At 45.4% G+C, this 27,454-nt stretch overlaps 1 protein-coding gene across 1 annotated transcript in view; it reads right to left on the bottom strand.

Moving 5' to 3' along the window:
- Positions 1-27,454, bottom strand: part of LOC146786127 (cytochrome P450 2J5-like) — a 110,124-nt gene that overhangs the window by 42,511 nt on the left and 40,159 nt on the right. Inside the window, exons 4-6 of the mRNA XM_085635629.1 lie at positions 13,810-13,970; positions 11,396-11,572; positions 4,184-4,325 (exon numbers count right to left, since the gene is read on the bottom strand). Coding sequence (XP_085491755.1) covers positions 4,184-4,325; positions 11,396-11,572; positions 13,810-13,970 — 480 coding nt within the window. The remainder of the gene's footprint in view (positions 1-4,183; positions 4,326-11,395; positions 11,573-13,809; positions 13,971-27,454) is intronic.

Genomic DNA, 27,454 nt, shown 5'->3' with positions numbered 1-27,454 from the left:
GTGTTATGGAATCAAGCCCTCATTTCTGTACTCTGTAAAGAGCAGTGTTAGGAAATCACAGTCTCATTTCCCTACTATGTCATGAAGAGTGTTATGGAATCACGGCCTCGTTTCTGTACTGTGTCATGAAGAGTGTTATGGAATCATGCATCGTGTCTGTACTGTGTCACAAAGAGTGTTATGGAATCACGCCTCGTGCCTGTACTGTGTCATGAAGAGTGTTATGGAATCAAGCCCTCATTTCTGTACTCTGTAAAGAGCAGTGTTAGGAAATCACAGTCTCATTTCCCTACTATGTCATGAAGAGTGTTATGGAATCACGCCTCGTGTCTGTACTGTGTCATGAAGAGTGTTATGGGATCATGGCCTCGCGTCTGTATTGTGTCACGAAGAGTGTTATGGAATCATGGCCTCGTGTCGGTACTGTGTCATGAAGAGTGTTATGGAATCACGCATCCTGTCTGTACTGTGTCATGAAGAGTGTTATGGAATAACGCATCGTGTCTGTACTGTGTCAGGAAGAGTGTTATGGAATCACGGCCTCGTGTCTGTACTGTGTCATGAAGAGCGTTATGGAATCAAGGTCTCATTTCTGTACTGTGTCATGAAGAGTGTTATGGGATCAAGGTCTCATTTCCATACTGTATCATGAAGAGTGTTATGGGATCAAGGTCTCATTTCTGTACTGTGACATGAAGAGTGTTATGGGATCAAGGTCTCATTTCCATACTGTGTCATGAAGAGTGTCATGGAATCACGGTCTCATTTCTGTTGTGTCATGAAGAGTGTTATGTGATCAAGGTCTCATTTCCATACTGTGTCATGAAGAGTGTTATGGGATCAAGGTCTCATTTCCGTACTGTGTCATGAAGAGTGTTATGAAATCATGCCTCGTGTCTGTACTGTGTCATGAAGAGTGTTATGGAATCATGGCCTCGTGTCTGTATTGTATCACGAAGAGTGTTATGTGATCAAGGTCTCATTTCCATACTGTGTCATGAAGAGTGTTATGGGATCAAGGTCTCATTTCCGTACTGTGTCATGAAGAGTGTTATGAAATCATGCCTCTTGTCTGTACTGTGTCATGAAGAGTGTTATGGAATCATGGCCTCGTGTCTGTACTGTGTCATGAAGAGTGTTATGGAATCACGCGTCGTGTCTGTACTGTGTCATGAAGAGTGTTATGGAATAACGCAATGGGTCTGTACTGTGTCGTGAAGAGTGTTATGGAATAACGCAATGGGTCTGTACTGTATCATGAAGAGTGTTATGGGATCAAGGTCTCATTTCTGTACTGTGACATGAAGAGTGTTATGGGATCAAGGTCTCATTTCCATACTGTGTCATGAAGAGTGTCATGGAATCACGGTCTCATTTCTGTTGTGTCATGAAGAGTGTTATGTGATCAAGGTCTCATTTCCATACTGTGTCATGAAGAGTGTTATGGGATCAAGGTCTCATTTCCGTACTGTGTCATGAAGAGTGTTATGAAATCATGCCTCGTGTCTGTACTGTGTCATGAAGAGTGTTATGGAATCATGGCCTCGTGTCTGTATTGTATCACGAAGAGTGTTATGGAATCATGGCCTCGTGTCTGTATTGTATCACGAAGAGTGTTATGGAATCACGCCTCATGTCTGTACTGTGTCATGAAGAGTGTTATGGAATCATGGCCTCGTGTCTGTACTGTGTCATGAAGAGTGTTATGGAATCACGCATCGTGTCTGTACTGTGTCATGAAGAGTGTTATGGAATCAAGCCTCGTGTCTGTACTGTGTCATGACGAGTGTTATTGAATCAGGGTCTCATTTCTGTTGTGTCATGAAGAGTGTTATGTGATTAAGGTCTCATTTCCATACTGTGTCATGAAGAGTGTTATGGGATCAAGGTCTCATTTCCGTACTGTGTCATGAAGGGTGTTATGGGATCAAGGTCTCATTTCCATACTGTGTCATGAAGAGTGGTATTGAATCATGGTCTCATTTCCAAATGGTGCTATGAATAGTGTTAGGGGAGCAGGATGAAGCCAGAACCTCTACATACTGGAGTAAAGAAGGGAGGGCGAGAGCGCTGTGTGGGAGAACAGACAGTATCTTATGAGCATTGACTTAATTTGCTCCTTTCTGTGCATCCCAGCAAAAGGTTACGTTTTGCCGTAGTAAAGCCACATGCTGGGCAAACACAATGAGCTGCAGGATGTAAAATACAGATTTTCTGTATTCCAGACTACCACCAAACAAAATGTCTCCCCAGAGAAATGGCAGGAACAAACCCATACGTATGCCGTTTGGTCAGACGGGCATTGCTATATCTACAGAATACAATATCATCCCAAACAATGTAGACAAGAAGCTAATGTCTGAAATACACATTCTCGGCCACCGCTGGCTGTAATCATTGTGCCCAAATTGGATTCCACAGTTTTGGGAGACCGGAAATCTTTAATTTTTTTTTCTGGGTATGGATTCAAAGGAATTGGGAAGAGGGGTCTTGTACGAAGATATTATTTGCTATCCATCCAGTGCATGGTTGAGGATGTTGGTGCCTGCTTTTGCCAAACAATGTGCTGCTCAAGGGGTGACTCTGGCCCATTTATTTATGCTATATTTATGTTTAAATCATGGTCTCATGCCAGTATGGAGTTATAATACATGGGATTCTATAATCCCTGTATAAATGTCAATCTCTGATTTCTTTATAATCGATGACTTGTGATCTGCAAAGATGTCAGAGCTCGACTATTCTAAGTTATTACAGTCGAGATCTGACGTCACGATGCCTACTGCCGGAGCCAGCATCCGAGGTGAAAGGCAGGTCAGGTCACGGAACATAAGTGAAGCAGCTGTTTAAAGCAATGAAAACAACATGTTGCATTTCTTTCTTCTGTATTTTTAGCTTGCAATGACATAGCGAACATGTTTATTTTTTGCACTCCTTAGAGAAAAGCTATAATGTTTCTGCATGTTTCTACATATTCCGAGTCAGTGCAGCTTTTTTTAAAAAAAAACACTGACTTCTATTGAACCATTTCTAACATCCATTTGCAACAAATAACTAACAGGCTTTTGATGTGTTTACTTTTGCACTGGAGGTTTTATTTTTATTCTTAATGTTTGCAAACATGCTCCCTTTTTCACATGAAAGAGATACGCACCAAGGTTTTAAGTGGTGTGTGGGGAAGGTGATGGTGTGACCATGTATTATTTGGGATAAAGTAGCTTCTGGCATCCATGATAAGGATATTGCAAGTCACTTTGGATTTCCTTAACCTTATAAAGAGACTCGGCCTTCGGCTTTGTTCATTCCTATGGTTATGGAATTCCTCGGTGATTAGCAATATCCTTATAATGTACGGGAGGGGGGATTTTATCCCTCATATAATTAGTGTCACAGAACAATGGTTTCATTTTTGTATGGTGTTTTGAATAGTGTAGTAGAATCATGGTCTGATTTTCGTACGATGTTATGAAAAGCGTTGCGGAATCATGTTCTCATTTTAACACAATGTTTTGAATAACGTGGTGGAATCATGGGCTAATTTTTGTGCAGTGTTATAATTAGTGTTGCGGAATCATGGTCTTGTTTCCGTACAGCGTTCTGAATAGTGTTACGGGAACATGGTCTCATTTTCATACAATGCTATAAATAGTGTTTGGATATCATGGTCTCAGTTCCATCCAGCGTTATAGTTTGTGTTGTGGAAGTATGGTGTCATTTCTGCATGGTGTTAGAATCAGTGTCATAAAATTGAGTTCTCATTTCCCTATGGTGTTGTTGTTGTTATGAGTGTTATAAAATGATGGTCTCATTTCCATAAGTTGTTGTGAACAGGGTTATGGAATCATGGTCTAGCACCTCATCTCAAGATCCCTGCTGGAAGATATGGCTCTGGTTCTCAACGGAAAACCACAATGGAACTACCAAGGACACTACTCTGGCCATTGTGAGAGTAGGGAATTCAAAAGATCCCCTCTGATATTTAAGATAAAATAATGAGGCTGTGAGAAGCTTTATTAGGACCTTTGATATTGTTAGTTTTCACTGGTGCCAATTCCAATGCTTCTCCATACTTACTCGACGCTCTTTGTGATGGGGCTGTGAAATACCTATAGCTAACAACTAAATATATTGACTCATTGGGGTTCTGTGTACTTTCAAAAGAGAATTGCTTCCCATCTCTCACCTTGGATGTCTGGATGGTTCAACATGTGAATGATTGACCACAGCAGCGTCGTTGTGGTGGTCTCTATCCCAGCCATGAAAATGTCCATCGAAAGGTGTATCAAGTTTTCTTCGTTAAGTGGGGAGGTCATTTTGTCAGATGCCTATAATGCGTGAGGAGGGTCAACAAAGCCAAGCCATTGAAAAAGCAGAAGTATCAAGCAACTTTGAAGATATGGCAAGAAATAAGATGAGGATTCAAAATATCCGTTCGAATGCATTGTAGAAAAGATACAACCCCCAACCTTAACACTATAAAGCACCGCTGCAATCCTTCACACATGGATGCCACTCCAGAATTGAGGCACAAGCAGAACCTGGCGTATGCAAATTTGCCATTGAAACATGGACTTTAAAGTTTTATCCATGTATTTATTTATGATTATATATATCATGGTGATCTGTATAAAAGGTAACATGTATTTGTAAAGCACACATTCACCCAGAAGGGTATCTTGGCGCTGAAAAACAGATGTTTATTGTTACCAAACTCAATGGTACTCATGGTATCGACTTCAGAAGTATTAAAGGCTGAATGAACCTGCCGGAATTTGAAACTGTGACCATAGGTGGGCAGCAAACCAGAGTTCAAGCTCTCAAGCAAATGAAGCCATTTATCAACAGAATATCTACTTGCCAGCGATGGTGTTGGATTTTCGTTGTGGAGGGAAGGGGTCATTTTACGGTGTTACTGCTGTGTCTCTTAGGTTGTGACTAGATGTCGGTTCAGAGAACGGGAATCTTGTATGACTGCACGTATTTTTGAGCATCCATGGAATTTGGCATTGCGTTTGCTTGTAGGTCATAGAAGGGCTTCAAATATACAGTTCTCTGAGGTGGGATCTTGCTTGTCATGGTGGGACATTACAAGTAATCATGAAACTGGGGAACTAAATGTTCCAAGACAGGCGTGTGAGGAGGATTTAGTGCACATATTGTCCAAGAATACAAGCATCTGCAGTTAGGCCAGGAGAGTACCCGTTCCTTTTCACAATATTGCAGATCATAATATAAAGCAGGCAAAAGTCCCCGTGAAAACTTGGTTTGCATACAACAATGCTACTGTGGATTAGATCATGGCAGGTATTTTTTTTTTAAACTACTTTACAATTTGTAGTCAATCTCCCAATGCAAGATTGTACTTTGCGTCACATTTTTGTAGGGTTAAAACTAGCTGCATCCTTTACAAAGTCATCATGCCCTACATCCCTACTTTTCTTACAGACAAGTTCACCATCTCTGGAGGTCCTCAGCTGCAGCAAGAAGACCGAGACTGCATACTAAAAGGTGTAAAAATAAAAAAACAAGGCTGCAGACCTTTTCCTCCCATGACCTCAGGATCTCAAAAAACATCCCTGTATCCATCAGGACTGCTCCAGCATGGCTCCAATTTTGGAAAGCATTGATGATACACCTCTTGAAAGAATGCTACATCACAATGCATAAACAGTCCACAACCCAGCTAACATTCCCATCAGTGGTTGTGCTTGTGCCAGACCTTGACTAAGTACATCACTCTGCTGCCTTTTGGCTAGTTTAGAGCTCTATATATACCACATACATGAAAGGTGCTCTGATGACTTTGAGATTATGTTTGCATGGTGCAAAGCTGTAAATACAAGTAATGCACCATTCATACCCAATAAACTACTGCTAGGGGAGCCTTAATTCCAAATTTCCTAGAAAGAACTCATAGTATCCGTTTATCGAAAAATTATTAAAACTTGGAATTTAAGATCTTCATTTGCAAAAAACATTTTACAGAAAACCTTAATACATTTTCAAAGTGATTTTTAAAAACCGTTTATAGTTAATTATATTCTCTTCATATGCTTGAATAGTATACCTACGTTTTCCTAATATATTTTTGGCACAGTGGTGGTGGTGGGCGGGGACTTACACTCCAGTCTATAAACTTTTTTTAGGTGGGACTTCTTTCCTTGGACAAATGTGCTTTAGAAAACAAACATTTGTTTTTGCTCAGTTTCCAGGTTAATTTGGATGTGTACATTCGTTAAATAAAATGAGTAGTACAGTTCTACAAAATCATTGAATTAATAAAACCTTCACTATAGAAGAACATGGATAAAAATCATGTACATGATATAATGCAGTTCAGGCTGGACAGTTCCCACAAGGAGCAGGGTCAATATGGCTGGGTCCAAACTGGGGTGGTGTGGTTAGCAAAAGAATGATAGATTAAACCCAGATCCTTGTGATTGGGGGTGAATGTTTGCATTGTCCAGCATTCTGTCCATCAATTGTTTCTTTTGCATATTTCGCCCTAAGTGGGAAGGGTATGCCCAGATGTGGGCCCTGTGCTCATTACACTACTGGATTCAAGCTAGCCTGGCTGATGAAGGGTGATGCCCTGAAACTGGTCCCAGGATGCTTGTTTCCGGTCCAGGGAGGACCTGGCTAGGCAGTTCGGGCTGGACTTTTCCCACAAGTAAAAGGGTCAAGACTGATTTGCATATGACTGGGGTCAAAACTGGGGTGGTGTGGTGAGAAAAAGAATGATGGATTAAACCCAGATCCTTGTGACTGGAGGGGAATGTTTGCATTGTCCAGCATTCTGTCCATCAATTGTTTCTGTTGCATATGTCGCCCTAAGTGGGCAGGGTATGCCCAGACGTGGGCCCCTTGCTCAATACACAACTGGATTCAAGCTAGCCTGACTGATGAAGGGAGATGCCCTGGAACTGGTCCTAGGACGCTTGTTTCCGGTCCAGGGAGGACCTGGCTTGGCAGTTCGGGCCGGACTGTTCCCACAAGGACCAGGGTCAAGACTGATTTGCATATGGCTGGATCTAAACTGGGGTGGTGTGGTGAGCAAAATAATGATGGATTAAACCAGAGCCTTGTGACTGGGGGTGAATGTTTGGATTACCAGCATTCTGTCCATCAATTGTTTCTTTTGCATATGTCGCCCTAAGTGGGAAGGGTATTCCCAGATGTGGGTCCCGTGCTCACTACACCACTGGATTCAAGCTAGCCTGGCTGATGAAGGGTGATGCCCTGAAACCGGTCCCAGGATGCTTGTTTCCAGTCTAGGGAGGACCTGGCTTGGCAGGTCCGGCTGGACTGTTCCCACAAGGAACAGGGTCAATAATGATGTGCATATGGCTGGTTCCAAACTGGGGTAGTGTGGTGAGCAAAAGAATGATGGATTAAACCCAGATCCTTGTGACTGGGGGTGAATGTTTGCATTGTCCAGCATTCTGTCCATCAAGTGTTTTTTTTAACATGATATAAAGCTGGCATTACTGAAGCGGGTGACACCTGAAATTAAAGATGAAAGATTAATTCATTGATAATGCAATGCTTGTGTTATTCGTGTAAAATAGTAACACCCAGAGGTCAGATCAATCACAAACATCTCTTTGTAAAAAATATACGCAGAAAAAATCTCTCAAAAAGTATGGGATTCTAAAACAGTTTAAAAGCAACAGTTGAGTTTTACCTAGCAGTCCAGATAAAATAAGCTGCCAAGGTTTGGCCTACTCATAAAAGCGGCTAGGGATCCATTGCATCATATGCGGTTTGACTCAATAGAATGTTCCCTTGATAGAATGTTGAGGGAGTTACCTTGATAGAATGTTGAGAGGATTGACTTGATAGAATGTTGAGAGAGCAGTGTGAGCAAGAGGAGTTTGTAGCAGAGACGGAAGAGAGTCACTGATCATTTCCTCTCTACCGAGTCTGCCTCTTCCCTTCCACCGTGAGAACAGCCCTGGAATCCTGTATGTTAATGTTATGGTTGGTGACAACCTCTGTCAGACCTTAAATGAATGAAAGGTGGTTCACGGTGTAAAAGTCCATCGGGGGGACCAGAAGATTTCTGTATCTGGGCATATAGGTGCCCATGACCAACATGGCTCAGCACAGTCTCAGGCAGGCCTGATGAGGTGGAGTTAAACTGAGGAAAATGTTCTGAAGAAGTCCAGTTTGTTATGGTTGCGCACAGATGGACCTAGATGCAGTAGTTCATACATAGGGTGCAGCCACAGGGAGGTGGCACAGTGCAAGGATGTCATGGGATAGTTCCCAAGAATTAGTACCAACGTTTGTTGTTATTGTTGAGCAGCATTAAGACTGAGCTCAGCTATTAAAAAGAACTTCCCCCAGATGAGCCTTTTGAAAGTTAGCGCTGACATGGCCAATTGGTTTCTCACCTGAAAAGGTGACCAATTTTCAAAACAATGAGGGGAGAGGAATTGAGAAAAAACAGATTCAGTGTCCATAATTCTTTTATTACAATTTGCTTGTAGCACCGAGTGTTAATTTAAAATTGTGAGTGAACTGATTCTACCCAACAAAACTACTGTTGGAAGTGACCCTTTATGCAGGGTTGCCCCAAACGTTGTGCCTTCCTCCTCATCTTTTTCTGACCTCGTTTTTGTTGGCTTTAGGACTATGTGTACTTTTTCAATGCTAATCAGTGCTAAAGTGTTTTTGCTCTCGCCTTAAAATGTGGTAACATTGGTGTATTGACATATTTGCCTTTCTTATAGGTCACTACATTTGCCCAAAACCTGTAAATTAAATACTACTAGTTTGCCTTCAGCACTGATTGTGCCACCCACTTAAGTTAAATATGTATCAGGTCTGCCACTGCAGAGCCTGTGTGTTCAGTCGTCGCCCTATTGAACGGGCAAACTAACCTACTCCCTAGGCCCAAACCTTCCTTTTTTTAATACATATACGTTACCCCTAGGGTAGGCCCTGGACAGCCCAGAGGGCAAGGTGCAATGTATTTAAAAAGTAAGACATGTACTTTTAAGTTTTACATGTCCTTGTAGTGAAAACTCTTACATTTGTTTTTCACTACTGCAAGGCCTATCTCTCTCAAAGGATAACACTGGGATTGCCTTATTACAATTGGGAAGAGATAGAACCCCCAAATTTGGTGTCTATGGAACCACAATTTAAAAACACAATTCATGGCGAAGTTGTTTTTTAAATTGAAATTCTGAAATTACCACTTTTAGAAAGTTGCCATTTTCTTACTGTAACCATTTGGTGCCTTCAGCCTGTCTCTGGAATCCATGTCTGAGTTGGGTGACAGCTGGCTTCCTGCATTTCCTCCTGAAGGCCACACACAAAGGAAGAGTAGATGTGACTAAGTAGCCATCTGCATGATGAGGGGTCATCCTGAGCAGGATGGGAAGCTAAGAGATGACACTTACACCTGAAAGTGCTGTGTCCTGTCCCCACACAAAGGGTTGCATACTCCCCTGTAGTGAGTCTGGAGCCAGGGCAGGAAAGGCAGGGTCTTGTGCACTTCAAAGCATCTCTTTGAAGTCTCCCTACTTCAAAGGGCCAACTGGGTATAAGCACAGGACCTGTGACACCACCAAATCAGAACATTTCTGGAACTGAGGACATTCTACCAGGAGAAATGACTTCTGTGCTGTGGTAGGAATTGCGACTTTGCTGAACTGCTTTGCTGTGTTGGCCTGCTCGTTCTTGTCTGAGAGTGAGAAGAACTCGACCTGCACCTCTACACCCCAGAACCTAGGTAGCCTCTAAGGGTTTGTTGGCTTGCCTCCTGTTTCTGAAGTTTCAGGGATATCAAAGCCTTCACTCCATTTTTCAACCCAACCCCTGGACTTTGCTTGCCAAGTGGTGCCAATCCACTCCAGGGCACTTGGAAGTGGGTGTAAAAGTGCTGCATCTGCCAGAACCTGAGTATCGACGTCACTGTGCCGATCGGAACGGACGCATCTCCTTCTGCGAGATTAGGATCGATGTATCACTTCTGCTGCTGGGACTGGTCGGGCATCTCGCACTCAAAACTGCTGCCTTGCCTCCGGAACCCCTGCTTTGGAAGCAATGCATTGCTGCCACTGCGTGGAGAAGATTGATGCAACGCCCATCCAGCGTGGATTAACCCGGTGCATCACACTCGGAACCGCTGCACGCAGAACCAGAAATTGGCTCAACGGAATCGATGCATCGCCGCAGTTGCATGGGAAAATCTGGCGCAACAGCTCAAAAGCGTGGGGATCACCAATGTATCGCTTGGCTGCACCCTGTATCTCTTGCTACAACAAGGAGTAAGGTACTTTTGCTCAGCGGGCCGGGCATGGGTCTCGTAACCAGCATGCATTCCATACTGGCCTGAACTCTTGCCTTAGTCCCGTTCAAGTGCGACCATTTTAACCCTTTTAGCGCTATTTGCTTTTAGCGATATTTCGACATTTAATCTTTGAAAATTCATATCTCGACTTCTATATTTAAACTTCTACTAATTGGATTTTTGTTGTTTTGGACTTATTTTATTTGTAAAATATTTATCTATTTTTCTAAACTGATGTGGGGTCTTTTTGTGGGGTTTTCACTGTCCTACTGTTTGATATGTTGCACAAATACTTTAAGCATTACCTCTTCTGTTAAGCCTGACTGCTCTGCCTGACTGCTCTGTGCCAAGCTACCATAGGGTGAGCACAGGTTAATTTTTCTTGTGTATTGTACTTACCCTGACTAGGATTGTGGTTCCTGCTTGGACAGAGAGCATACTCTGTCAATCAGAAACAAATGAACAGCTACAAATGAATTATTTCTGTAGTTAGGGCAATCAAACACATTGATTCAGGGAGAATAATTGTTGTCAAATTAGATGCAGGGATAAGTGTTACATTTACTGCTGGTTTTAGTTGATAAACATGGAATCCGTGCAGGTGCCATTTTGTCATAATGTTCAGTTGGAGTTAAGGACCCCAATCTGATAAATAAACAATTATGATGTCTGCATATATCTTATAGCAATATTTGTTCTAATGAAGGCAACAGTCTGCCTGCCCTCAATCAGTTGAAAGAATCTATAATAAAGGATAGACCTTCAACTAGTCAAAGAAGAGGGTTATGCTATAGGAAAAATGTTACATTTGTGTCTAAATAACAGGAAGAAGGCAGCAGTTCTACAATGCAAGGTATCAAAATGTTTCACAATCATACGCAACATGTATGGAGAGGAAAAGAGGGATCGATTCTTCGTGGAGGAGCATGCAGGTAGACAGAGTTTGAGTAACTTTATAGAGAATATTTCAAATCCACTGATGTGAGTTCATCTCATGAATACCTTTGAATCCTCTGTAACACTGCTTGAGAAGATTCTAGGTCTAATATGAATTCAAAAACCCAACAACACTTCTAACCAACACAGCCTTACCTTGGACATCTGGGATAGATAAAAGTCAATTATGTCCTGCGATTCCTCTGGGGTTCCGCTCTCTTTATGGCATCTGATCTCCTTCTCAAAAAATTGGTGAAGGAATGCATTAAACTTGAACATCTTCTGTTGACCTCCAGGTAGATAGCGCATTAAGGAAGGGAACACATCAAATAGCTGGAAGGATAACAGATAGGACTGATAAAGTCTGCAGTGTAAACACATGACAGAATAAGATAACAAGCCTTAAAGAGGACTCAAATATTTCATTGTTTGAAAACCGACTGTGACCACTTGAAGGTATTGCATTGCAAGAAAATCATAACATAAAAAACATAAAAAACTTCTCAGACTCAACATTCTTTCCTTCACTCTCTCTCATCTATCTAGCTCTCTCTCCCTCTTTGTTTGTTTCTGTCTCCATATCTCTTTATTTCTCCCTCTCTTTTTCCCTTGATAGAACCTTTCTCTTTTTCTTTTTATACCCTTTTCATCGCTTCTTTTGTTTTCTTTTACCTATTTTACTGTCTGCCTCTCCATCTACATGTGTTTGTTCCTATCTCGCTCAAACTTTCTCACCATAAAAAATAAATTTTTCACCTACAATATTTTGACAACCTTCTGCATATAAATAGGGTTTTGTATTACATATGGTTATTTGTTATAACAGGTGGGCCTGAGTGCCCATTTAATCTCTACAACAGATTTTACGCTTCTGGCAGGTCACCAAGAAGATGCAAACGCTGGGTGTAATCCTTCTGGGGGTACAAGGACTGGCTGTACCACGAAAAAGGAGTGGGGCTGAGAAGATCATTCTATTCCACCTTCTTAATGCCCAGGTCACATCTTTTCAAAACGTTTTTTGAAAAATAAAATTCCTATGCTGCAGAAAGTGAGGACTTTTTCAAGGCACTTAGGGGCATATGTATCAACATCACCATTTGCGTTTCTCAAATAGCGATTTTTAAAGAATCGCTATTTGAGAATTGCAAAACGGGATGTATTTAAAAAATTGCAAACTTTTTGCGATTTCTTAAAATTCCTTAATTGCGATTAGCAAAGTGCGAAATCGCAATTAAGGAATACCTGCCCATTCATTTCTATGGGCCAGGAGACCCATAGGAATGAATGGGAAGTAATTCTCAAATAGCGAATCGCAATTTGCTAATCGCAATTTGAGAATAATTTCAAAGGTGCAAGGGTGTCATGATGACACCCTGATGCACCCCTGAAATGAGCATGTGTGTGCATATGGCGCACATACATGCCCTAAGGGCATGTATGAGCGCCACGTGGCACTTTGTAAAATTAAAAAATGTGCATTTTGAAAGGAAATCGCAAATTACCACCAACTGGAAGTTTTTGCGATTTCTTAAGGATAATTCGCACAACTTGGGTGCTTTTTACATATCATTTAAGAAATCGCAATTTGCGATTTCTTAAATGCTTACGCAAAATTAAGAAATCGCTAAATTAGCAATTCCTTAATTTTGCGATGGGATTTGGCTCATACATCCCGATTGCCGATTTTTTAATCGCAAACGCTGTTATTTTGCGAATCGCAGCGTTTGCGATTAAAAAATCGATTGATACATATGCCCCTATGTCTCCTCGCTGAATTTTTACTTACCATGAGGTGAAGAAAAATATAGATCATTTTGCTGCCTTATGTGGTAGTTGAATGGTGCCCTCTCCTCTTCCATCCCACTTCTGTATGGCAATTGAAGAATCTTTCATTGAATTGCTTTCAGCTCGTCTGCTTAATTATAGAAATTGACCATATGCTTACCAGTCTTGGTCCCTGCCCGAATGGTATAGTCAAGCCTGGGCCGCTAGATATTACTCTCCCCCAGCCCCACACCCTGAATAGCAACTCAAGCAACACATGACTTTAATGCTCCTCATCTGAGAATTGAAGCCTGATCCCACTTGGTGCAGGAAGCTTTGGGCGCATGTCTTGCCATATCCTTCCCCCAGAGGTAGACTCTTGTAATTACTTTAGAACCATTGTAATCTATATATTTAAATCGTAGCATACTTCATGTAAAATCTGCTTGACCTGGTTGGCTTTCCTGAAAAGCCTTGAAAAAGCATTTGTTTCAGAAGGTCTATTGGAAATGAGTAGAAACAAGGCTAACAATCTCTCCTCTTTTGCTTATGTTCTTCCACAAAACTTCATCTCCTCTGCTTTTAGTCTGTCAGCTAAAAGAATTATTCTCTGCAAAATACTCAATACATTTCCAGAAAAAATAAAACAAAAATGCAGTGATCAGAATTAAAATTAGAAATTTGATAGACACTAATTGCAAAAATTATGGCAGGTGATTTTTGTTTAAAAGATGTCACGAAATGTGAGCAGATATTAGCAACCATTTTATACAGCACTTTATGAAATGTACACATTTGGGCCTCACCCTTCCCCATATCGAGCCCGCCATGTTTATCACGCAGTCAGTGGCATCGATCAGCTCAGTGAAGTCTGAGTCGGTTGTGGAGAAGCGGTGGCCGAAAACTATAGTGGATAGTACGTTACTGACAGAATGAACGATGGCAGTATTAGGGTCTGTGTCTTTTCCTGTGAGCATAAAACAAGACATACCAACATTTTATCGACCAATGATGTCCACATTTATAGCTTTAAGTAGCTTTCACTGTAACACATTAATAAAACAAACCCGGCTGAATTCTAACAGTGACACAGATAAAACAATATATATATTTAAAATTAAATGGTCAAAAATTATCATACCTACAAACGTACATGAGTAATGTCTTACAATCATAGAAAAGAACCAAAAGAAAATCAAACAATAGAACTCTCTCTTCCTCTCTGTCCTACAAGATGAATCAATATTGTTCTGGAAAAGCAGAAGAAAAGGAACTATGGAGAGATTAACACGTTCTGATAACTACTTCAATTGAGGTCTTCCTGTATTTTTCTTCATATTGGAGTTCTTGATAAACCCTTCCGAAGAAAATAAGGATATAACAATAAACTACCAAGCCAGCATGTCAATTGGCTCCTAAGGATCTAGGCCAAGTATAGACCACACAGAAAGGTCTGGGTTGGTCCACTATAATTCCTTACCATAACTGATGGAAATCGTGCTTGTGTCGCAGTTAGCAAGCTCACTCCCAGGAAAGGTAGGTGTGTTAGTAATTGTATCACCATTAGCTTTCTGAGCTCTAATGCCCACCACCACAGGGCCTACATGTGGGACATTCCAGTGTTCAAATGAGCTTCCAAACCTTCCTCTGTGTGCAAATACTGACTTCCATTCTTTTCGACTTTATTTTGAAATTCCCATTAATTCCCTATCTGTGCCGAGGTATGTGGAAGCCAGTCTGCTCTTGCTAAAAACTCTAATACCTAGAATTTCCTGCTCATTACTTCGGCTTCACCTACTGCAGGCCACGGACGAGTTGACGAATTCAGAAACCCTGTGGCTGTCAGGTGCTAGCCTGCTTACACCCGAGGCATGTGGCAATTGTGAGCTCTTTTATGCCCCAGTTTTCTTCAGTCCTGCATTGTTCATTGTAGCAGGTTACATGTTTGGCTGATCCCTTGTTTCCTGACTTCCTGAACCTTAGTTAATCTTTGTTCCTTTTACTAGCACCACTTGCTGTGCTTTCTTGATTTTCTGAGACTTAGAGTTTTCTATTTAGTGCATCCTTGAACTGTCACTCCTTCTATATTGACCTTTTCCCCAGTGAATGCCTTCTTTCCATTTACCTTAGTTCTAGTTTGCTACCTTCCTGTGTCTGCTGTCTTATCTTCCAGCTCCTGTGTGTGGTTTCCTACTTGCTTTTTGCTAGGTGTGCTCTTTGTTTTCCCTTCTTTCTTGTTAAGCACTCCACTTGCTAGCTCATTGTCTGTTGTGGCTGTGTATTTTAGTTCTACACCCTTGGTATTATTGCATTGGGTCATTCTATTTGATCATCAAGATTCTTAGGTACAGCTGATAACCCTGGGTGGTGTTTCTTGTCCACTGTATTGTCTTTGAGGTACTTTTATAACATCATCATAGTATCAGCTCCACAGACCATGCTTTTTCATATATATCCCATATGTGGGTATTTGAAGACAGAAATTGTGGGTGAGGAACTTACTAGCCTTCAGTCTAACAGTGTGGAGCTCCCATGTGCTTTACCCCATGATCCATTTATTGTTAATCTTGTTATATATATGTTTTGCACATCCGTCCTGGTTATTAGTTTGAATGCCACATTGCCTCCCCTTTGAATCCTCTTTCTCCTCAGACTCCCTGTGTGATGTTTGGTGGCTCTGTACCCAATATTCTCTTTGCTTTCTCTACCCTGCCACCAGTCCTTGCCAGAGTTCCTTATAGAATGACCAAGCCATCATTCCTGTATCACTTTTGAGATTTCTTTGCATTCAGTCAGCTACCATTTTTCTCTGAATAGTTGCGTGTGACTTGTTTGAGTTTGTGCTATAATGAAGAGTCTAAGATACAAAGGTACCAGTGTTTCATTCAAATTTGTACAGGTTAGTTCTTGAGTGCCCAACACTGAAAGGCTTTAGTGTCTACTTTGAGACTATAGGATGATGATCTTTGTCCTGAAACAAAGAATCGCCTTGTAATAAATGGACAGGGTGACCCCTGTGCCCCACAGCCGGTCGCTCCTCTTCACTGCTCTGCCTACCTGTCGCTGCCTGGCACCTGCCCACCCTGTAACCTCCGCCTGACGCCACTCACCTGGTTTCACGCCGCCGCCGCCTCCTGCCTCCTGCCTCCTGCCTGTCCCTTCCTGCCGCTGCTGCCCCTCCTCGCCCGCTGACCTCCGACGCTGCCCCGGTGACTTCTGCTCCGTTTTTCCCGCCGTTTCCGCCACCGCTGACCGCTCTCCTCCTTCCTGCTCCCGCCTGCAGTCCCGCCTCCCCCCTCTGCCCATTGGACAACCCGCTCCCGCCTCCCAGCTGACCCTCCCTCCCGGCTCCTTATTTAAAGGGACAGTAGCGGGCTGGTCAGTGTGACCCCTGTGCCCCCACAGCCGGTCGCTCCTCTTCACTGCTCTGCCTACCTGTCGCTGCCTGGCACCTGCCCACCCTGTAACCTCCGCCTGACGCCACTCACCTGGTTTCACGCCGCCGCCGCCTCCTGCCTCCTGCCTCCTGCCTCCTGCCTGTCGCTTCCTGCCGCTGCTGCCCCTCCTCGCCCGCTGACCTCCGACGCTGTCCCGGTGACTTCTGCTCCGTTTTCCCGCCGTTTCCGCCACCGCTGACCGCTCTCCTCCTTCCTGCTCCCGCCTGCAGTCCCGCCTCCCCCCTCTACCCATTGGACAACCCGCTCCCGCCTCCCAGCTGACCCTCCCTCCCGGCTCCTTATTTAAAGGGACAGTAGCGGGCTGGTCAGTGTGACCCCTGTGCCCCCACAGCCGGTCGCTCCTCTTCACTGCTCTGCCTACCTGTCGCTGCCTGGCACCTGCCCACCCTGTAACCTCCGCCTGACGCCATTCACCTGGTTTCACGCCGCCGCCGCCTCCTGCCTCCTGCCTCCTGCCTGTCGCTTCCTGCCGCTGCTGCCCCTCCTCGCCCGCTGACCTCCGACGCTGCCCCGGTGACTTCTGCTCCGTTTCCGCCACCGCTGACCGCTCTCCTCCTTCCTGCTCCCGCCTGCAGTCCCGCCTCCCCCCTCTGCCCATTGGACAACCCGCTCCCGCCTCCCAGCTGACCCATCCCTCCCGGCTCCTTATTTATGACGCCCCCTCAGCGACCGCGCAGCGGACGCGCGCAGCGGGAGCGCCGACTGAGCGCCGAAGGTGCGCCAAAGGTAAGCCCGTCTGCGCCCGTCCGCTCCTGGACCGCGCCCAGCACCAGACCCCCTGGCCCCCGCGCCCGCCAGCTCCCCCGCAGGACCTACGACTTCGCAACGCTCATCGCACTCAAAACTGCCCGAGCCCCCGGGTGCTACCGAGCGTCCCCGCGACACACCCATGGACCCTTCGTCTGCCGATCCTGCAACTTCTCCTGCCTCCAAACAAGCACCACGCCCACCAAGACGGACAACAGCAACCACCTCAAGTGCATCCTGATCAACACCCGCTCCGTCCACAGACACGCCCTGGAACTCTGGAACCTCCTCGACACCGCATCTCCAGACGTCGCCTTCCTCACGGAAACCTGGATGAACGCCTCCTCAGCCCCCGACATCGCCATAGCCATCCCGGACGGCTACAAGATCATCAGGAGGGATCGCGTCAACCAGACCGGAGGAGGGATCGCCATCGTACACAAAGACACCATTCGCATCTCGACTGACTCCACCGACGCATTCAACACCGCCGAATACCTGCACTTCCAGATCCACACCGACCCCAAGACTACCCTCAGAGGCACCCTCATCTACAGACCCCCGGGACCACGCGCACAGTTCTGCGAAGACATCACGGACTTCATCAGCCCTCACGCCCTCCCCTCCGCCGACTACATCCTCCTCGGGGACCTCAACTTCCACCTGGAGAACAACAATGACCGCAACACGACCACCCTGCTGGACAACCTCGCCAACCTCGGACTCCAGCAACTGGTCAACACCCCCACCCACTACGCCGGCCACACGCTCGACCCCCTCTTCTATTCCATCAAGCACGTCACCTTCAGCCACTGCACCGGACTCCACTGGACTGACCACAGCTGCGTCCACTTCAGCTTCAAGAAGAACACGGTCCACCACCACCCGAAGCAGGTTCCCCACAGAAACTGGAGCAAGATCACCGTCGACCAGCTCACCACCTCCCTCAGCCAGAACCCACCGGTCAGGACAACGGACCCTAACACAGCAGCCCTCGACCTCACGCAATGGCTGACCTCCTGTGCCAACGACCTCGCCCCACTGAAGAACCCACTCACCAGGCCCAGAAGCAAGAAGGCCCCCTGGTTCACCGACGAACTCAAGGACTCCAAGAAGGCCTGCCGCACCCTCGAGAAGGCCTGGCGCCTCGACAAGACCACCGACAACATGACCGCCCTCAAACTCGCCACCCGCAGACATCATCAGCTCATCCGCACCACCAAGAAGAAATCTTTGAAGGAACGACTGGACAAGAACGCCCATGACAGCAAGGAGCTCTTCAACATCGTTAAGGAGTTCTCCAACCCCAGCACCGGCAACAACGACATCACTCCCTCGCAGGACCTCTGCGACTCCCTCGCCTCGTACTTCCACCGCAAGATCGCCGACATCCACAACAGTTTCGGCGCCCCACCCCCGCACCCATCGACCGAACCTACACACCCCGCCGCTATCCTCCAGACATGGACCAAAGTGACCCCCGAAGACACGACACGCATGATGAACACCATCCACTCCGGATCTCCGACCGACCCATGCCCCCACCATGTCTTCAACAAGGCCGCCTCTACCATCGCACCTCACCTCCGAGACATTATCAACGCCTCCTTCGACACAGCCACCTTCCCGGAGAGCTGGAAGCACGCCGAGCTCAGCGCACTACTGAAGAAACCAACAGCGGACCCGACCGACCTCAAGAACTTCCGCCCAATCTCGCTCCTTCCATTCCCTGCCAAAGTCATCGAGAAGGTTGTCAACAAGCAGCTGGCCGCCTTCCTCGAGACGAACGGATCCCTCGACCCATCGCAATCCGGATTCAGAGCCAACCACAGCACCGAGACCGCCCTCATCGCAGCCACCGACGACATCCAAGCCCTGCTCGACAAAGGTGAAACAGCGGCACTCATCCTCCTTGACCTCTCCGCAGCATTTGACACTGTCTGCCACCGCACCCTAGTCCAACGCCTCAACGACACCGGCATCCAGGGGATTGCTCTGGAATGGATCATCTCATTCCTCTCCGGCAGAACACAGAGAGTACGCCTCCCTCCGTTCCGCTCTGAGGCCACCGAAGTCATCTGCGGCGTCCCGCAAGGATCGTCGCTCAGCCCCACTCTCTTCAACATCTACATGAAACCCCTCGCTGCCATCGCACGCCAACACAACCTCAACATCATTTCCTACGCCGATGACACCCAGCTGATTCTCTCCCTCACCAGAGACCCCGACACCGCCTAAGCCGACCTACACGAAGGGATGAAAGATGTCGCCGAATGGATTAACATCAGCCGCCTGAAGTTGAACACGGACAAGACAGAAGTCCTCATCCTGGGACCGTCGCCCTCCGCATGGGACGACTCCGGGTGGCCCCCGGCCCTGGGCACCGCACCCAAGCCAACGGACCACGCACGCAACCTGGGCGTCATCCTGGACTCCTCCCTATCAATGACCAGACAAGTCAACGCTGTCTCCTCATCTTGCTTCCACAACCTCCGCATGCTCCGCAAGATCTTCAGATGGATCCCGACCGAGACCAGGAAGACTGTCACCCAGGCCCTCGTCACCAGCAGACTAGACTACGGAAACACCCTCTACGCCGGTACAACAGCCAAGCTTCTGAAAAGACTTCAGCGTATCCAGAACGCCTCCGCCCGTCTCATCCTGGACGCCCCCGACGCAGCCACATCTCGAGCCACCTGAGAGACCTGCACTGGCTCCCTGTCAACAAGAGGATCACGTTCAGACTCCTCACCCACGCACACAAATCCCTCCACGACCTGGGCCAAAGGTACCTCAACGACCGCCTGACCTTCTACACGCCCACCCGACAGCTACGATCCGCAAACCTCGCCCTCGCCGTCGTCCCTCGCATCCAGAGAGCCACCGCCGGAGGAAGATCCTTCTCCTACCTAGCGGCCAAGACATGGAACTCCCTGCCCGTCCACCTGCGGCTGACCCAGGACCACTTCGCCTTCAGGAAACAGCTCAAGACCTGGCTGTTCGAGCAGTAGCAGACCCCCTCCCCCAAGCGCCTTGAGACCCTTCCGGGTGAGTAGTGCGCGATATAAATTCCATGATTGATTGATTGATTGATTGATTGATTGATTGATTGACATGTACATTACAAATATTTTGCTCATTGGCTCTCAAACACCTCTACGCCACATCCTGACTTAATCTACTAATCTTGTCCTTGCCCGTCATTGCCAGGAAGAGGCAGGGCAGGGCCACCCCCCTTGTTTATGACTTTCTACTGAAAATCGTGGGTAAGACTTTGCTGGTTCATTCTTTCTTTATACTGTCTGTCTCGTGCTGAACTGTGTGCAGTCACCCGCTACTACTGGCAGAGGAGCCCAAGGTGGCTTACGGGGAGGAGTTTCTACAGAGGGGATCAGGAGAGTTCCTCCAACACATTCCAAGGGAAGAGTTTTGCCTATTACACCCCACAGCAGTGGACTGGGGTGCTCCTGAGACACTTCTGACAATCTCTAATGACTGCTGTACGACTAGTTTGTATTCACTTAACTCTATATAATACGGAACTCAAGGGGTGGGTATTAATTACTCGTTAGAACTGCAAGTATACAGGTTGAAATCTGCTTCCCACTTTACCTGTTAATTTTACTCTCTGCATATCTTGTGGCTTGTTGATTATATTAATCCCAGGTGCTTGTTCTGTGGTTTCTAGTTGGGAGGTTATATTGTGGGTCCGCTATGGTTAAACAATGAGGAAACGCACCTTCTCTGTTAAACAGCTTCGATCTCAAGTAACCCCCTCATCCTTACTGCCCCCAACCTCAATCGATAGAATGTTACAGAGGGCCATAGGTGTGGTAACATCAGATATAGAACTCACGAAAGGCGACTGTCATTTACCCCAGATTTTTGTCTCCCGCTGTTAGATCTATCTATCTATAAAAATGCTACCCCAGCTTCTACACCTAGGGAAACGGTGCCTCCGCAATCCCCATGACAAAAGCCTCACCAAAAATTGTAACCTGAAAGGGGGGTGCTGCTTCTAGTCTACCCAAGAAAGGGAAGCGTAAGCAAGTAAGTAGGGGAGCAGCCAAAAGTAAGAAAGTTCAAGGGGAGGCCTACAATTAGCGTGGAGCCTTTGGATAACCCTGATGCAACTGTAGATTGTACTGTGAACACTCAAACAGATATGATTTATCCATCCTGGATGCAGAACCTGTTAGCGGACCTACTGACCCAACTTAGAGCTATTGTGAAGGAAGATGTTCCCCCCCTAGCTGATCGTATACACAATTTGGTAACAATGGGGGATACTAGGCAAGCACACATATGCACCAACACCACACAATCCTCATTGAAGGGGATTGATTTTAGCTGCCAGGTAGACGGCTCAAGCTTACCATCTTCAGACTGGTCTGGTATGCCAAAGAATCAAGATTCCACCAGTCTCGGGGGCCCTAGTCAGGCCAATGATCATACTCACTTGATAGGCAAAACCACCCTGACGCCAGTGCAAAGTTTAGGTGTACAGCAGGCACAAGATCACGTTACCCACACAGCATCAAGGAATGTTAATTGTGAAGTTGGGTACAACAACACAACGCACAACACGCGGGGCATAAACAAAAACAAAATTGCTTCAACAGGGCCTGGAGAGAGTGGAAGGGTTGGGCCTGGAGAGAGTGGAAGGGTTGGGAGGGGAAGAGAGCTCAGTGGGTAGGACAGAGTAATGATCCAACCTACTATAAATTTACCCCCAGCCTCATCTCCTTGCGTGATCATATTGACAGGAGTACCAGAACTTAAAAACGGCCAGAGGGAGACACATCTGGACCTCAGGAATAAAAGCCTGTTTTGGTTGGCAAGATACAGGCAACTTCCCTATGACAGGGCAGGGGAAGTTTTAATGGTCCGCAGAGTTGGTTGGGTGGGAAACAGTCAACAAACAATACAAGGGGACTATGTGGTCATCAATTCTAAAAATCCTCAGACGGTATGTAAGCTAATAAGTCAGAAACGCAGTTCCCAAGAGCCCCATACTGGGGTTGAGCTCTTCCAATGGGCTACTTTTATTCCCACTGCTATATACCAGATAGTGCCAATACCACCCTAGATCCCGATAGGTGGCCACTGGAACATCAAAATGTTGGCCACAGGTATCCATCTCCCAGACCCTTGTTCTATAACATACCTGTAACAAACAGATTTTGGGTTCTGGATGAAGTGGATTGACAAGCACTGATAAGGGGAACAGGCCAGGGAACCAGAGCCTTGAGGTCTCCTGGAGAACTAGAGGAGCACAGTAGCGGTCAACCAAGTGAGTCCACCATCCCCGGGGTGGGGACAGATTCAAAGGACCTGGATATACTAACACAACGGTGGTGTAGTAGGGTTACGGGAAGAGTTGCCTGGACCACTAGCTGTCAAAATCCCTGTTCCACCAAACATCAGTGACACGAGGGTAGAAGAACGTATTAGAATACTTGGTAACCTCCCCTCGGCCCAAATAGGGGGTATTCAAACCCCTGATACCTAAGTCTTCCATGTTACAACTGACAAGCACAATCCAGGTAGTAAGATGAGGGTCCTATTGTGGAACGTTGCTGGTCTAAAAAGCAAACTGTCCTGCCCTGATTGGGGTCTTTTTGTGGACCAATATGATATCTGCATGTTCCAGGAAACATGCGCACGGGAAGACTCTGCAAGGGTGGGGTTTGCGTCATTTAGCGTTCCTACCACTTCGGGGGTAGGAGTAGACCCTCTGGGGCCTATGTATTTGGGTTGGCTCATACCTGAGCTGTAAAGTTAACCAGCTGAACCCCTTGTCTAATGACATTCAATGTGTAGCACTCAACTTTTCCACCAAGCTGAAATTGGCTTTTATTAACATTTATTCCCGGCCTGAAAGTCTGAGTGAGGAATCCCCGACTTTTGACCACCTGAATTTCTTTATTCCCACTGTCCCCCCAAATATGTGATTGATTGTGGGGGGAGACTTTAATTGTCAATTTGAGCTTCTTGCTGAGATCACTGACACAATCTCAAGTGAGAAGGATTCACGATGGTTAATCCCTGATCCACAAATTCCACCAATTAAGGCTTGGTCCCCGCTGGCACTTCAGATCAATGTGATCACATTGACCCACTTCCTGAGAGCGTGCAATGGGCGTACAGTATCGGACACACCAGGGAACCTAACCCCCCTAATCCCTCTACAGCTGAATTTAGGAATTAGACCAATTGGGGATGAGATAGGTCTCAGACTCGCAGCGTGAGTGGGACGGGTATGCTCAAACGTGGGTCCTGTGCTCTCCATGCCACTGGAATCAAGCTATGCTGGCTGAAGAGGGGTGAAACCCCGAAACTAGTCCTAGGATGCTTGTTTCCAGTCCAGGGAGGACCTGGCTTGGCAGTTCGGTCTGGACTGTTCCCATGAGGCACAGGGTCAAGACTGATTTGCATATGGCTGAGTTCAAACTGGAATGGCATGGTGAGCAAAAAAACGATGGATTTAGGCCCAGATCTCTGTACTGGGGTGAATGTGTGACATTGTTCTGCATTCTGTCCATCAACTGTTTTTGCATTTGTCACTCCGAGTGGGACGGGTATGCCCAGACGTGGATCCCGTGCTCTCCATGCCACTGGAATCAAACTATCCTGGCTGAAGAGGGGTGAAACCCCCGAAACCGGTGCTAGGATGCTTGTTTCCAGTCCAGGGAGGACCTGGCTTGGCAGTTCGGGCTGGACTGTTCCCATGAGGCACAGGGTCAAGACTGATTTGCGTATGGCTGGGTTCAAACTGGAATGGCATGGTGAGCAAAAAAACGATGGATTTAGGACCAGATCTCAGTACCGGGGTGAATGTATGGCATTGTTCTGCATTCTGTCCATCAACTGTTGTTTTTGCGGCTTATCCAGCTGTGCAGGAATTTAGGGTTCGTGCACTGTGAGGAGGCATTTAGAGTCTTGAAGATTGATACTCGCAAGCCCATCATTTTTGCTGTATCCAGATTTTTTACTTCAATGTGGCGCATGCGCTGGTCCTTTTTAAATCAGTTATTTCAGTCTTAAATGTACATACTGTTTCCATTTGCTAATAGTATTATTTAATTTTTTAATTCTTTTAACGCCTCAAATCCTAAATCTGCTGAATAAATAAGTTTTTTATTCTGTTAATTGTAAGTGCAACTTTTTATCCCTGACGTGGCCTTGTTTTTAAGGGGAAAGATTCTTGATAGTTGGTTGGGAACGGGTTTAAGACGTGATGTGCCCGGATCCACCATTTTATGACCTCAGCAATGCACCTTAAGGCTGTTAAACCAAAAACACTTGAGTAGCTACAAATGATTGTTCTAATTTTACATGGTTTTATGTGCAAGAATTTTCTTTGTATTTACTTTTATGGTCCAAGCTGACCGAAATAAAGTTTTTGGGAATGGAATGGAACTAATCTGATCCAGATTCTATGGCCGTGTCAGCACTGAAAAAGGTGAATGATACTTTACTCTGCTGAGCATGAGTTCTGATCCTCGTATGTCTGCTGAAAGTGTATCATAAGATAGAATATTCAACCACACAACAGTCAAAGGGAAGATGCATTACATAACATCAGTTTTTATTCAAATACTGTAGCCCAGTCCTGTAACCCAGCAACAATCACAGTCTCTAATACTAAACAGACTATGTTTAATACTACCTTCAACATAAACAGCAATTGTTTAAGAAAAGGAGAGAAAAGCCCTACTAGAAAACAGGCAGCAGGTACCCAGTCTAAACAATAGCCAAGGTTTAACGTTGCCTGCTATGAAGTTGCCAAGCCTACCACTGCCTTTGCACAGAAAGAAGTACAGTCCACACCGGATATAATAAACCCAAACTTCTGGAATTACGACAAGAGAATAAAACTTTTCAGACCCTCTTAAAATATTATAACCCAGACTTCAAAGGAGAATCTAAAACCCCTGTCAAAGACCACCTTTATTTAAATATGCTAGTCTCCTTACAATTGGAGAATGAAACCTTGCGCTCTATTTTGCAGTCACCTCAGATTTGTTATATTGTTGGTGTGAATAATACTGAGAATCAGCAGCCAGATTTCAACGAGAAAAGTCATGGCGCCTTTTCTCAAAATGTAGTTCATTAAAGTATTTGCATGCACTCTTCACTTACTCCTCTGATCTTTTGTTTTCTAGTGCTGAATGTGATGTAGGCACGGTATCTGACATGTCTCTTTGCCCTTCAGGAACCCCAAATGCCAGACAATACACAAAATATCTCTTTACTTTCTCTTCCTGTAGTAAGGACAGGTCTACGCTAGAAATAATACATATGCAGGGCATTGATCTGCAGACAAACCCTGAACCTGTGCTTTATGTATCACTGATGTGACAGTATCCTATGGTGGAAAGGGAACACAATCCTCACTCCATGTCTCCTTCCAGCATGCACGCATTGAAAAGTCAGGAAAATGAAAACTGTGTCCTCTGATAAATCTGTGCAACCTTGTAGTGCAAAGGGAAATGAAAAGATCTCCCATTGCCAGATAATCTCAGACCTATGACCTCTCACTCGGAGATGTGTACTACAAATGACAAGGAAACTTTGGTCATTAGAGACTCTAAGATAAGTACTATTCTTAGCCATCCTGAAGAGGGAGCTTCAGTGTTTTTAGTGTGCCAAGATACTGTGAAGATGTCACTTCTGACAACAGGGAATCTACCATCCAAGAACGACTATCATTTCCTGAATTAAAAGTCTGTCACCCCAGCGCCTTTCTGCCTTCAGCATGTGTCCTTGCTGAGTCTTTAGAGTCCTTAGCTGGCCTGCTGACATCAGTGCCTGAGCCACTTGCTAGCCTTCCTTCAGAGCCAGAACTGCCTTCAGAGCTTGAGCCTTCAGCCATCCTTCCTTGCAGAAAAGCGCTTTGATGCTTCGTTAGGGGTAGTAAGCGCTATATAAATGCAATTACAATTGCAATTACAGTTTGATGAATGCACCCTCCTATCAGACCCTTGTCAGTCGTCCTGTAAGAGCAACAACATCCAGTCCCTGGCAGCTTTGGGTTCTGGTGTGTTCAGTCAGTGTGTGAGCACATTTGGAGTCATTGCCTTCAAGACAAAATGGGGAAGTCTAAGAACAAGCAAGCAAAATGGTCCTTGAAACTAACAGGACCAGCAAGGCTTCTGGTGTGCCATCCGAGCTCGGGATCTGTGGATGGTACACTGCATCATGCAGCTCAGGAAGATACAGACATGAAAGAACTCCTCTGGGCATGCAGCAAAGTGTGGCCTCAATGGACTGCAAGACGGACACATTCACTAGAAGGGTGCATGTTAATGCTGCCAAATTGACCATAATGAGGCAGGCCTTACCACATCTGAACATCATATCTTGGGAACAAGGATGATCTAAGAACACATAGAGACAAACTACTATATGTGGAAAAAGGCATAATTTAAGTAAAAAATGAGGACTCAGGGCCATATGTATCAAAAAAGAGTTTTGCGATTCTCAAATTGCGATTTTTAGCAAATCGCGATTAGAGAATCGCAAATTGCAATGTATGTAGGATTTGCTAAAAATGTTGCGAATCCCAAATATTCCTTATTTGCGAATCGCAAATTGAGATTCGCAATTAAGGAATACCTTCCCATTCATTCCTATGGGCTAGGAGGCCCATAGGAATGAATGGGAAGACATTCTCAATTTGCGATTACCAATTAGAGAATCGCAAATTGAGAATGCAATTTCAAGGTAGAAAGGGTGCCAAAAGGACACCCTGTTGCACCCCTGAAATATGCCTGTGTGCACATTTTGCACACATACATGCCCTAAGGGCATGTATGTGCGACATATGGCACTTTTAAAAAATCAAAAAAGTGCTTTTTTAAAGAAAATCGCAAATTACCACCAACTTGAAGTTGGTGGTAATTTGCAATTCCTTAAGGCCAAATAACAAATTTCTGGTGCTTCCAGAATTGCATTTAAGGAATCGCAATTTGCAATTCCTTAATTGCATTCGCAAAATAGAGAATCGCAAATTTTACAATTTTCTATTTTGCAATGGCCTTTTGGGATGATACATCCCAAAAGGCTTTTTCCACTTCACAAACGGGCTGATTGTGAGAATCTGCCCGTTTGCAAACGGGAAAAAGACTTGATACATATGGCCCTCAGAAACTAGATCAAGGTACAACAACCTCTGCATAGTAGACATTCCAAAGTCCACAGGCAATGGTAAGGCCTGCATGCCTAAAGTACTATTGTTAAT

This window comes from Triturus cristatus, chromosome 11 (assembly GCF_964204655.1).
Source record: "Triturus cristatus chromosome 11, aTriCri1.1, whole genome shotgun sequence".
NCBI classification, from domain to species: domain Eukaryota; kingdom Metazoa; phylum Chordata; class Amphibia; order Caudata; family Salamandridae; genus Triturus; species Triturus cristatus.
This window is presented reverse-complemented; position numbering and strand designations above follow the sequence as displayed.